This window comes from Anolis carolinensis, chromosome 3 (genome assembly GCF_035594765.1).
Source record: "Anolis carolinensis isolate JA03-04 chromosome 3, rAnoCar3.1.pri, whole genome shotgun sequence".
NCBI lineage: Eukaryota > Metazoa > Chordata > Lepidosauria > Squamata > Dactyloidae > Anolis > Anolis carolinensis.
In genome coordinates this window covers 6472297-6486097 of record NC_085843.1, presented here as the reverse complement: position 1 = coordinate 6486097, position 13801 = coordinate 6472297, and the positions used below count along the sequence as shown (strand labels likewise).

General features: G+C 44.5%; 1 protein-coding gene across 1 annotated transcript in view; it reads left to right on the top strand.

Moving 5' to 3' along the window:
- Positions 1–13801, top strand: part of c2cd3 (C2 domain containing 3 centriole elongation regulator) — an 80529-nt gene that overhangs the window by 19273 nt on the left and 47455 nt on the right. Inside the window, exons 14-15 of the mRNA XM_062974452.1 lie at positions 1717–2190; positions 4733–4884. Coding sequence (XP_062830522.1) covers positions 1717–2190; positions 4733–4884 — 626 coding nt within the window. The remainder of the gene's footprint in view (positions 1–1716; positions 2191–4732; positions 4885–13801) is intronic.

The following is a 13801-nucleotide window of genomic DNA, read 5'->3' as shown; positions in this document are numbered from 1 at the left end:
TTATCCAGCTCAGATCCCAGAAGTTATTGAACAACAAATCTCATCACCATGTGGACTGGGGATAATCGCAATTGCAGCCCAACAGCTTTTGTGGCTCTGAGGTTGGGAAAAGGTGAAAAGGCAATTTTACATCAGGCACCCTATCCATAAAGAACCATTTATTTATTTACTTCTTTATTTACAGTATTTATATTCTGTCCTTCTCACCCCGAAGGAGACTCAGGGTGGATCTCAGAACACGTATACGGCAAACATTCAATGCCGGTTATGACAATGACAAGACAGACCACAAATAATTTTTATATATATACACACACACTATTATAAATATATAATATTTATATATTAATATATATAATATGCCACACCTTGGACTATACACAGATATATATTCTTTCCTTTCCTTACTCAATTTATCCATACCTCACAACCTCTGAGGATGCCTGCCATAGATGTGGGCGAAACGTCAGGAGAGAATACTTCTGGAACATGGCCACACAGCCCGAAAGACATACAACAACCCTGTGATCCTGGCCATGAAAGCCTTCGACAACACATTATAAATATATAGTCTTTCCCATCTTTTGGCATCTTTGGAGGTTGTGCTCAGTTCCACCGGGGGCTGCTGTCACTCTACCTCCCTGCCAAAGAGCTTTCTTTGTTCGTAAAATTCCTCCTTTTTCTGATCGAAATGCCAAGCCTAAATACCTCCCCACTCTAATGTGGTTCATATTTATCTACTCATATTTGTTTCCAAACTGCTAGGTAGGCAGAAGCTGGGCTAAAGATCAGGAGCTCATCCTGACCCAGGCTTTGAATTCTCAACCTTCTGGTTGGCAAGATTTATTGCAGATTGGTGATTAACCTGCTGTGCTAAAGCCTGGCATTCCAGATGTTACTGCTTCACAGCTTTTACCTGATGATGAGGAATACAGGAGTTGTAATCCAGCATCTGGAAGGCCACATAAAATAATATGTTGTACTGTATTTGGGCCTTGAGTTTCACACATGGGACCTACAGCAAATCCATTTAATTGCATGGAATTTTCTTAGGCAAGGATTACTATACCTTTTTGCCAGTTCCTTCCTTCACCTGAAATACAACTTTCTGTGTTTGTTTTTTGCTGGCAGCCTCCCATCCAAATCCTGACCAGTTCTGACCCTCCTTAACTTCCAAGATCAAACAGGATTTGGTGCCCTTTATCCAGGGGTTAAATCAGCTCTACACCACCCTGATTTATCGGTGATCCAGGCCTCTCACCAATCCATCCTCAGTCAGACTGCTTGCCCATCTGGATAAGCAGCACTGACAAACGACACCACAGTCGTTAATCAGCTGTACGCAGCGGTTCTAAGACTTTATTATATATACAAACTATTTACAAGTTACAAAGTCAATCGCTCATAGGACCCATACTTTCCTAAGCAAGGCAAAGCACATCCTCACTCTTTGCCGATCAGCAAAGTTCACACTGCCGATAACAGCACATTCCACAGCAGAATGCCGAAAGTCTGCTGAGACCGGAAGTCACGACCTATTGGCTCGGCAGGCTATCACTCAAACTGACTTGCCGTTAACGCTTGTGCTGCTGGAAAACATGTCTGGAATACACAGTTGCAAACCTCCAACAGTAAAAACACTTGATTCATCATGTCACCCTTACACCCAAAATACACCAACACCCTTGACGTGATATTTTTAATTTTATATGACAGGTGTCGTTGGAACTGGCTGCTGACAACAAAGACTTCTCTGCCACCAGTACCAGGGCAGTGAATGTGGCTTCGCAAGCTCCAGTTTACTCTGTTCGAAGCCCTGGGGTCAAGTTCCAAAATGCTGACAAGAGCCCCAGATCTGCTGAAAGCCCCCAGCTCCTGAAGCAAAGTAGTGGCCAGTTCCTCAAGAGAACACTGGAGACATCAGAAAAGCCCAGTGTTGAATCGAGCCAGTATTTAGGACCCAGACCCGTTTCCCGTAACCTCCTGGCCCAGATCAGTGACTTGGAAGAGGAAGGCTTGTTGCTGCATGTCCTGCTAATGATCCCAGAGGGTCAGGTCTTTGTTCCTCGAGAGGCTGGACTCCTTGGCTCTTGCAACGTGTATTTGAACTGCAAACTCTTCAACACCAAAGAAGCAACAAGGTCGGCTGTCATCTGGGGCACCACCCAACCCACCTTCCATTTTTCCCAGGCAAGTTGTGCATTTCCTGTCTTATGCTGTTGAAATCCATACATAAAATAGATGAAACAACGAAAAATTGGTTTATATTATGTATTACTCATCATTCCTTGAAATAAGATACAGACCCAGTACTTGTTATTCCTTTTTACCTCAATACATGATGGATATTTTCAGGAGTCATCAATACTCCAGGCCTTAATCAATGACAAAAGTGGTTATTTGTTGACCAAATCAAAGCCCCACAGGCCTGACATAAGAACACTATCACTTGGTAGCAGTCCTCTTCTCAACCATAGGGCACAGACCTAGGTCCTTGCTTGCAAAATTCAGAATAGCATAACACGGAAGAGTGGAAAGCATTTACAGCAGGCATGGGCAAACTTCAACCCTCCTCCAGGTGTTTTGGAATTCCAATTTTGGTAGGCTGTTAGGAATTGTGGGAGTTGGAAGTCCAAAACACCTGGAGGAGGGCTGAAGTTTGCCCATACCTAATCTACAGCAAAGCCTTCGACAATACATCTACAGCAACTTTGTATATTTAGTTTCTTAATTAAATTTTTGAAACCAGTTGTCTTTCTATAATAAGGAGAACCCCAGGATTTTAAAAAAAATCAAGCCATGATTAAAAGCTATAAAGAGTCTTATGACAATGTGAAGATTGATTGATGAATTATAACATCGTCTTTCAATGACTACAGCTTGTCATTTGTTAAGCCTAAATCTAATTGTTAAGACCAGCCAGAAAGGCAGCATTGAATCAATAGGATTTACATACATACATACCATTGGATTTTGACCTTAGTATTTAAGATCATAGATTTTTAGACCATTGCAGCTAAGGCCAAAATCTGGCTACTCCTTGGATATTAATTAAAAATTTCTAAACTTGTCTGAAAACTATTCTAGGAGATGTTTCAGTCTGTTTTTAAATGTTCTTTTTTTGAAGAATAAATCTTTAAAATGTTTGTATCTGTTGGTGCATTATATCAGAAGCCCTGATGAATTGAGAAGTGACAGGTAAGCTTTTAAAACAAATTTAAAATAAACACATTTGGAAATATAAATACAATCAGCCTTCAACTTTTGAGGGATTTAGGGACACAGCATCCCTACAAAAGTAATAAAAACATTAATATAGGCACACTGTGTTGTTTTTTAACTCAACAGAGCACCTTTGGGCTATCTATATATATATATAGAGTAATGAAATTTCAGCCTAGGACAAAACAACAAAACTACACATCCCAGAAACACTAAACTTGGCAGGACAACCCCTCATCTATGGCTCTATGTTCATACAACAAAAAATAAAAAATAAAGTCCTAATTAGAGGGAGAGGAATAATTGTTTTTATCCAATTGCTGCCAGTTAGAAGGCTAAGCTCCGCCCACTTGGGCTCCTTGCAACCCACTCAGCCCAGGGAACAGGCAGAGTTAGGCCTCACTTAGGCCTCTTCCACAGATTATCTTATTTTAACTGGATTATATAGCAGTGTAGACTCAAGGCCCTACCACACAGCTATATAACTCATTTATAATGGACTTAATGTCAGGGGAAAACCTTTACCCTGTACCTTAACTACCACCAATTCCTCAATACTTTATTTCCCATACCACCATACTTCGCCACAGCAACGCGTGGCCGGGCACAGCTAGTAGCCCTATATTCTTTGGGTCCAACCTATCTTAAAGGCTGCATCTCTTTCTATGAACAGCGTGGGCTTTGAGATCTGCCGGGGAGGCCCTTCTCTCGGTCCCACCACTGTCTCATATACGGTTGGTGGGGATGAGAGGGTCTTCTCGGTGGTGGCTCCCCAGCTCTGGAATGCCCTCCCAGGAAAGATTAGATTAGCTCCCACTCTTCAAACCTTTCGATCCAACCTAAAAAACGTTTTTTAAACAGGCCTTTGACTAAGTAGAATGAAATGGGTCCATATATGGATTAACTATTTACATTGGCACTTTAGTTCGTTATTGCTGGCAGCCAGTTTTACCCACAGGTGTTTCTATGTTTTTATAAATTTGAACAATTTTATTTTTGTGATGTTATGTGTGTCTGTTGTGGTTGTTGTTATAATTGTATGTGTTATTATTTTTATACTTACGTACTGTGTATTTTATATGCTGCACTTGAATACTTTTGTGAGCCGCCCGAAGTCCCTTCGGGGAGATGGTGGTGGGGTATAAATAAAGTTGTTGTTGTTGTTGTTGTTGTTGTTATTTCTAGATCCTCCCGCTCAATTCTATAGCCTGTTTCTCATGGAAGGATCTAGAAATGCCTAGAGTTGATGTATTTTTTCAGTTGTATATGGAGCAGCAGCGGAGGGGATGTGCCAAACGTAGTAATCAACAGATAAGCAAATATGTAAATGCTTAACCTGCAAATGTAGAGGTACAACTATAGTAAAGAGCAAAGTAAAACCATTGTGTTGGCTCTGTCTATTCCAAGGGCCTGCAGATAGTCCTGTGTTTGCTGTTTATCTGTTGTCATCCTTGTTTCTGCAACTGCAAAGGCTAAAACTGCTCTGCTGTCCTTCTGACCATATCTCTAGGTAACACCTATTTCCTTAACTTCCAAATATTTGGAGAGGCTGAAAAATAATGTAATGGTCATCGAAGCCTGGAATAAGGTGCACAGCCCTGGAGGAGACAGGCTGCTGGGACTGGTGAAACTGCCGCTGCATCAGTTCTACGTTTCATTCAAGTAAAAAAGGCCTTCCTTTTTTTTTCTTTATTAATCTGGCAGATATTTGCTTTGCACTTCTTCTTTTTTCTATATTCAATCGGTTTCCTGGCATAAGATTGACCATGAACTATCTTTGTTGCATGCGGAACATAATGCTCCACACATTTAGCTACATGCCTCACCCACTACACTTGGCAGCTGTTAATCCCAGCAGTTGGAGTTGTGATGATGATGATGATGGTGATGATGATACATAAACACATACGCTTTTGAACAGTGGCTGCAACAGTTGTTCCCCGTTACCCTATTCCATCCTGTTGCAATGACCTCCTGTCCCTTGGATGTTCCAAAATGCAGGTACTTCGGCGGAAATATGCCCTAAGAAGTTACCAAATGGAGATCCCATTGGTATAGAAGCATCCGTTCATATATATAGGATTCCTATAGCAATTACAACATTAATGGTTAATAGAAGTTTAGGACCAGATGGATTTATACCAGAGTGCTGTTTTCCCAAAATATACTTGACTTAACAAACTTACAGATGAAATTTGTAAGGTAGAATGAACCTGATAAAGACAGAGCCATTCCCAGATGACTGATTATGTCTGATTAGTAATCTTAACTCTGCCTGTAAAATAAATATAGAATGTGCTTATGAAACAGAAGAAATAGAATATTTACCTCAACATTTGACAAAAACATCATTTTTGGCTCATTGTGATGAACCATGGGCCTTGTAGTCCTGCTCAGGACATTGTAATTCCTGATGAAGATGAAAACTTGGGTTTTTTACCTTCCCAGTCTGAACTGGATTCCTCTCAGCCAGATCTTTCCCAGGCAGATCTGGGAACCTTGCACCTGCAAGAAAGTTGTGCCCCAGAAGTATGTCAAACAACCCCAGAGCCTACTTCTCCCGTGTTCTTGCGCCGGGAGTTTTGTAAACAACAGAGAAGTTTGGATTCAGCTTCGCGCAGGAGTGCGAGGATAGCAGCTAAGAATGTTGCCAATTAACACTGGTTCTCGTGAGAATCTTTAAGGAGTTTAACATCTGGTCTCAGAGTTTAGCTTTCGTTTCTGATTCCCAGAGAACCGCTTTGGTGAGAAAGTTGGACTCTATATAGGTGTTTTGCCCGCGTAGCAACTTCGCGGAGTCAATTCGTCAGCCTACGGAGCGAGTTGTGTCTGGACAGCGCGCTCCGGTTCAAGCCTCGCTCCTGCTCAAGCCTTGCCTTGCTATCCAGCCTTCGCCTTGCTTCCCAGCCTTGTTTATCTACGGACTTTGCCTAGTTTCCCAGGATCAATCCTTGCCTTGTTCCACGGATTTATCAAGTTATTCCACGGACCTTGTTCTTGTTCTTAGTTACCTTGTTCCACGTTCAAGATCAAGTTATTTCCTAGCCACGCTCAAGTTTTATGGACTAAAGGACCTTGTCATCTCCCCTCACTTTGCTTGGCAAAGTGAGTGTTTCGGTTATTGGATTACAACTTTGGACCTTAATATTTCATATTGGACATTATTTCTTTGGACTAATTTTGACCTTTCCTGAAAGGTCTGCTTCTGGACTATCTTTTGCATTTGCTTTTACTAACTTTATATATTTCCTTAATAAAGATATTAGATAGATTCTGGCTTCTGCGTATGGTTATTGGTGCTCTGTAGCCTGGGTCGTGACAGTTTGACTCCGCCACCCTAAGCACCAATTAACCTTGGCCAGAATGTCTACCGGAACCGTACCCGGTGGGCAGCCACTGAGCTACACCATCAGCAAGGACGAAGTGGATCGCATCCGCGACAGACTCAACGCCCAGGATGGAGAAATAAAGGGCTTGCGGGAGCGCGGAATCCGCCTCCCGGCCATGGCGTTGCCTACCAAGTTTACTGGAGAAGCTTCCAAGGTTCATGTTTTCCGTCGCCAATGTCAAGCTTATCTAGAGGCCCGTGATGCCGAGTTTCCCCAAGAAGACATCAAAGTGGCATGGGTTTACAGTCTTCTAGACGGGCCAGCGGCCACCTGGGCGACGGCACTGTTCGACCAAGCCTCTCCACACCTAAGATCAGCGCAACATTTCTTGGACCACCTCAAGGAGACTTGGGGAATCGAGGACAATTTGGAGGCAGCCGGCCACAAACTCCGTCGCCTTTTCCAAGGAGACAGACCTATGTCTCAGTATATAGCCGAGTTCCGAGTGCTGGCCCACAACACCGGCTGGAACGATGTAGCCCTCAGAGGACAATTCCGGGAGGGTCTCAACATTGAAATGCTGGAAGAAATCTCCAAGGTGGATCCTCCCCAGACCCTCGAGGCACTCATTGATCAATGTTTACGGGCTGAAGTCATGATTGCCAACAGGAAACAGTGGGTTCGAGGCCAGGGCAGTAGAGCCGGGGCAAAACCCCCCGCTCCCGCCAGCGTTCAGCCACGTCCAGCGTGGAGACCCCCACCGCCAACCCCATACCCCAGAGGAGGCGAGGAGGTGCCGATGCAGTTGGGCAATGTGCGTCCCAGACTAGATGCCGCCGAGAAGGCCCGTCGTCAACGCTTAAACCTCTGTTGGTACTGCGGGAACGGGGGCCACTTCGCCAGAGAGTGCCCAGCCAAGGGGAAGCCTGCCGCCCGGCTTGCGGCGGCGTCCTCCACGGAGACGAAGACGTCTGAGCCGACTGGCACACAGCCGGCGGGGGAAGCCAACGACCGGGTGTAGAGAGGCTCGCCAACCCGGTCAAAAAATCCATTCAAGAGCCGCCAACCGGGGTCCTGTTCCTTCTCGTGGTCACATTATGGTCAGCAAAAAGGGGACCCGTCATGATCCACGCCATGATAGACTCTGGAGCTACCAACAACTTCATTGATAGAGAGTATGCCGACTCTCTGGGATTACAATATCATGATTTCAAGAATGCCCGTGTGGTGCAAGCCATAGACGGCCGCCCCCTCAAGACGGGCCCCGTAAGTCAATGGTCGGAACCCACCAGGATGTGGATAAGAGAACATATGGAAGAGATTTCCTTCTTTGTTACCGAGGTTCCCCATTTCCCTGTGATTTTGGGAATTCCATGGCTGACTCTCCACGACCCTAACATCTCCTGGTCCAACAGAGAACTGCAGTTTGCTTCACCGTACTGCCAAAACCATTGCCTCGTAGCCAAGGTATGCCATGCCACAGACACCGAGCCCATCATCACCTTGCCAAAGAAGTACTCCGAGTATTGGGATGTATTCAATGAGAAAGAAGCCGAGAAATTACCCCCACATAGACCTTATGACTGTGCCATTGACTTGGTGGAGGGGGCCCCGATCCCGCGAGGGCATCTCTACTCCCTGACTGAACCAGAGCAAGAAGCTCTCAGGGAATTCCTAGAGACAAACCTTCGCAAGGGATTCATCAGACCCTCTCAATCCCCAGCCGCCTCTCCAGTGATGTTTGTGAAGAAGAAGTCAGGGGAACTACGATTGGTGGTGGACTACAGAGCATTGAACAATATCACCAAGCGGAACAGCTATCCCCTGCCCTTAATCTCGGATCTACTGGATCGGCTTCGAGGAGCCAAGGTTTACACCAAGCTGGATCTTCGGGGGGCTTACAACTTAGTTCGCATCAGGGAAGGGGACGAGTGGAAGACCGCCTTCCAGACCAAATTCGGATTATTCGAGTCCCGAGTTATGAATTTCGGTTTATGCGGAGCCCCCGCAACGTTCCAGCATTTTGTCAATGACATTTTTCAGGACTATCTGGACAGGTTCTTGATAATCTACCTGGACGATTTTTTGGTGTTTTCTAGATCACAATCAGAACATGAGAACCACGTCAAAATGGTGTTACAACGATTGCGGGATCATGGACTTTATGCCAAACTGGAAAAATGCGCCTTTGATCTACAAGAGGTAGATTTCCTTGGTTACCGCATCTCGCCTTTAGGGCTCTCCATGGATCCAGCCAAGGTTTCAGCAGTATTGGACTGGCGGGCGCCAACTAACAAGAAAGAGGTGCAGCGTTTCTTGGGGTTCGCGAATTATTACCGCAAGTTCATTCCAGATTTTGCCCACTGGTCTGACCCAATCACTAGCTGCATCCGTGGAAAACAGCCCTTCCGCTGGACTGATCAAGCAGAGAAAGGGTTCCAGCAACTAAAGAAACTATTCACCTCCCAGCCAATTCTACAGCACCCAAATCCTGGAACCCCTTTTGTTGTGCAAGCGGACGCCTCGGATGTGGCAATTGGGGCTGTACTCTTACAACCGGTGGGAGACCACCTTCATCCCTGTGCCTTTTACTCCCGTCAACTGACCACACCAGAAAAAAATTATACCATTTGGGAAAAAGAACTACTGGCCATAAAGGCAGCTTTTGAAACTTGGAGACATTGGCTAGAAGGGGCCAAATTTCCCATTGAAGTCCACACTGATCATCGTAATCTAGAACACCTAAGGACTGCCCGCAAACTAAACCAGAGGCAGCAACGTTGGGCTTTATTCTTTGAACGTTTCAACTTCCAGATCCATTATGTGACCCCAGCCCAAACCAAGCAAGCAGACGCCCTGTCACGTAAACCGGAATACGCTGCAGGACGCAAGGAGACCTTTGAATCCCAACTGCTACAACCCGAGAACTTTGCCACGCTCACGGTGGGGAACACCAAATCCATTCCCATTGGTTCAACTTCCCCTACTCCAGGACCCATCTGTGCTCAAGAAATCAGGGCTAGTCAGCAAGCAGATGCCTGGGCGCAGGACCAACTTCGCCAAGGTCTGCATTTTCCCTTTTCGCTTAAAGATGGGCTGCTCTGCTATAGAAATCATGTTTATATCCCACCCGGACCGGGCAGGGAAAAAGCGCTTCGCCTGTGTCATGACTGCAAACCAGCAGGACACTTCGGACTATTTAAAACTATGCATTTGATCCTAAGGGATTTTTGGTGGCCCAAGATCCGCAAGGATGTAGAAAAATATGTCAACACCTGCCCAGTATGCCAGCGCTCCAAGATACGAAGGGAAAAGCCCTCAGGGCTTTTACACCCCCTTCCTACCCCATCTCGCCCATGGGAAATAATTTCCGCGGATTTCATCACTGACCTACCACCTTCCTGTGGATTCACCACGATCTTAGTGGTGGTGGACCTTTTCACCAAGTTAGCCCATTTCATTCCCTGCGAAGGCCTCCCCACGGCCAAAGAAACTGCGGATCTATTTCTTCAGCATGTTTTCAGACTACATGGATTGCCCAAGAGTTTAGTCACAGACCGTGGATCTCAATTCACCTCTCGTTTTTGGAAGGCACTACAAAGACTACTGGGCATAGACTCTCGCTTATCTTCAGCTCATCATCCCCAAACAGATGGGCAAACGGAGCGCACCAATGCCACTTTGGAGCAGTATCTTCGCTGTTATGTAAACTACCAACAGGACAATTGGGCTTCTCTGTTACCACTGTCTGAGTTTGCCTACAATAATGGAGTTCAAGCTTCTACAAAAGAAACGCCGTTCTTTGCAAACTACGGCTTCCATCCACGTTTCTTTCCCCCTGTCATTGAAACTTCAGAAGTTCCCGCAGCAGAGGATTGGCTGCAGGAACTCACAGCGGTGCAACAACTTTTGCTCCAGCAACTGGACCAAGCCAAAGAGGACTATAAACGCCACGCTGACAAACACCGCCAGCCGGGCCCTGAAATCAAGGTAGGAGATCGGGTTTTTCTGTCCACTCGCTTTCTGCCCTCCCACCGCCCTTGCCGGAAGTTAGATGCCCGTTTCATCGGCCCCTATCCAGTGGTGGCGCAATTAAACCCCGTGACTTTCAAACTCCAACTTCCGCGTTCAATGCGCATCCACCCAGTGTTTCACCGTTCCCTGCTCCTTCCGGCGGATGGTGTGCGTCCTGATACAGACCAACCGGCCCCCCCTCCTGTTTTGATGAATGGGGAGGAGGAGTTCGAGGTTGAGGACATTTTGGATTCTCGCTTTCATCGCCGCCGCCTACAATATCTCATTGACTGGGTGGGTTTTGGGCCTGAGGAACGCTCTTGGGAAGACGCCTCCACAGTCCATGCTCCTGTTCTAACCCGTCGCTTTCATCTGACCTATCCCACCAAACCGCGACCTCGCGCCTCGGGGAGAGGGCCCCAGTTTGGGAGGGGCCTTGAGGAGGGGGATAGTGTGATGAACCATGGGCCTTGTAGTCCTGCTCAGGACATTGTAATTCCTGATGAAGATGAAAACTTGGGTTTTTTACCTTCCCAGTCTGAACTGGATTCCTCTCAGCCAGATCTTTCCCAGGCAGATCTGGGAACCTTGCACCTGCAAGAAAGTTGTGCCCCAGAAGTATGTCAAACAACCCCAGAGCCTACTTCTCCCGTGTTCTTGCGCCGGGAGTTTTGTAAACAACAGAGAAGTTTGGATTCAGCTTCGCGCAGGAGTGCGAGGATAGCAGCTAAGAATGTTGCCAATTAACACTGGTTCTCGTGAGAATCTTTAAGGAGTTTAACATCTGGTCTCAGAGTTTAGCTTTCGTTTCTGATTCCCAGAGAACCGCTTTGGTGAGAAAGTTGGACTCTATATAGGTGTTTTGCCCGCGTAGCAACTTCGCGGAGTCAATTCGTCAGCCTACGGAGCGAGTTGTGTCTGGACAGCGCGCTCCGGTTCAAGCCTCGCTCCTGCTCAAGCCTTGCCTTGCTATCCAGCCTTCGCCTTGCTTCCCAGCCTTGTTTATCTACGGACTTTGCCTAGTTTCCCAGGATCAATCCTTGCCTTGTTCCACGGATTTATCAAGTTATTCCACGGACCTTGTTCTTGTTCTTAGTTACCTTGTTCCACGTTCAAGATCAAGTTATTTCCTAGCCACGCTCAAGTTTTATGGACTAAAGGACCTTGTCATCTCCCCTCACTTTGCTTGGCAAAGTGAGTGTTTCGGTTATTGGATTACAACTTTGGACCTTAATATTTCATATTGGACATTATTTCTTTGGACTAATTTTGACCTTTCCTGAAAGGTCTGCTTCTGGACTATCTTTTGCATTTGCTTTTACTAACTTTATATATTTCCTTAATAAAGATATTAGATAGATTCTGGCTTCTGCGTATGGTTATTGGTGCTCTGTAGCCTGGGTCGTGACACTCATTCTAGTGGGAATCTAGTGTCTTACTTCTTTTGTTAGTAAATACAAGATTTATTAATCCAAACCAACCTTATGTCTCATTAATTTCAGTGTGTCTACTCAAGGTAGGAGAAATATTTCATCTGCATCGCTCTGTATTCGGGTAATTACCATATATACTCGAGTATAAGCTGACCCGAATATAAGCTGAGGCACCTAATTTTACCACTAAAAAACTGGGAAAACATTGACTCCAGTATAAGCCGAGGGTGGTAAATTTCAGAAATAAAAATAGATACCAATAAAATTACATTAATTGAGGCATCAGTAGGTTAAATGTTTTTGAATATTTACATAAAGCTCAAATTTAAGATAAGACTGTCCAACTCTGATCAAATCATTATTCTCATCTTCTTCAATGTAAATGTGCTTATGTATGCTTTTAATAATAATAGAGTAAAATAATACATATAATAATAATAATAATAATAATAATAATAATAATAATACAGGAAAATAATAAATGCAATAATAATAATAAGATCAGAGTGAAATAATAAATGTATTATTAATAATAATAGACTAAAATAAATGTAATAGTAGTAACAATAATAGAGAAAAATAATAAATGTAATAATACCAATAATAATAGAGAAAAATAATACATGTACCACATATTCTCAAGTATAAGCTGACCCAAATATAAGCCAACCAGGACCCTCACCCGAGTATAAGCCGAGAGGGGCTTTTTCAGTCTTAAAAAAAGGGCTGAAAAACTAGGCTTGTACTCGAGTATATACAGTAATATGTGAGCTGGATTAACAGTGACACTGGAGAGCTTTCTGTGTTCAGCATTAAAGTTAACATGAGATCATCCCGTTAAACTCCCATGTTTATGTGTGTGTTTATCACTTGTGTAATGAGCGTAAAAAATGGAGAAGGCTTGTGTGTTTTCCGGGCTGTATGACCATGTTCCAGATGTATTCTTTCCTGATGTTTTGCCCACACCTGTGGCAGGTGTAAGGAACTTATGTGGCAGAGAATGGAATCCCTTTTGAATCCCACCGCTGCCACCAATTTATGTAAAGGCTTGATGTGGCAGAGGAATGGAATCCCTTTTGAATCCCACCGCTGCCACCAATTTATGTAGAGATGCTGAGGGTGACAGAGGAATGGAATCCCTTTAGAATCCCTCAGCCTTGCCACCAAATTGCACAGAGGTGAGGTGTCTGACAGGAATGTGTGTCAGAGATGGAACCTTTCTGATCCCACACACACACACACACACACACACCACCAATGAATAAAGATGTTTTATGAGAGATGATGTTAATTAATGATTTGTTTGATTATCTTCTTCTTCGCTGCCACCAATGGAGACGTCAGGCAGATGGTACTGGTTCTTATAAGCTTTCTCTATTTGTTTTACTTCAGGTGTTGATGTTACTTAACTTAATTTAGGAGTATGACAGAGGCTTGATTTGAATAAAATCAAAACAAGTTTATTGCAGGTACAGAGCTTGATGGTTTCAGATAACTTACTAAAGGCACTTCGCTTAATGGTTACAAACAGATATGAGGTGGTCAAACTTTCAAAATACTTCTTTCTCTGGATTACACTAAACCCTGATCCTCCTGGATCCCCTGGGATTAATGTTCCCTAATCCACAGACTCTATAAATGACCCTAGACAAATCACCTAACTTGCCTAGTCTGGTCCAACCTAAATCTGACTCAAATCTCTCTATTTAAGCCAGCCTGATTCTCCACACAAGAATCAGATCCTTCCCTGTGACTAGAGAATCACCAACTGCTGGGTTTTGAAATATTCCCCCTTTTCCTTCC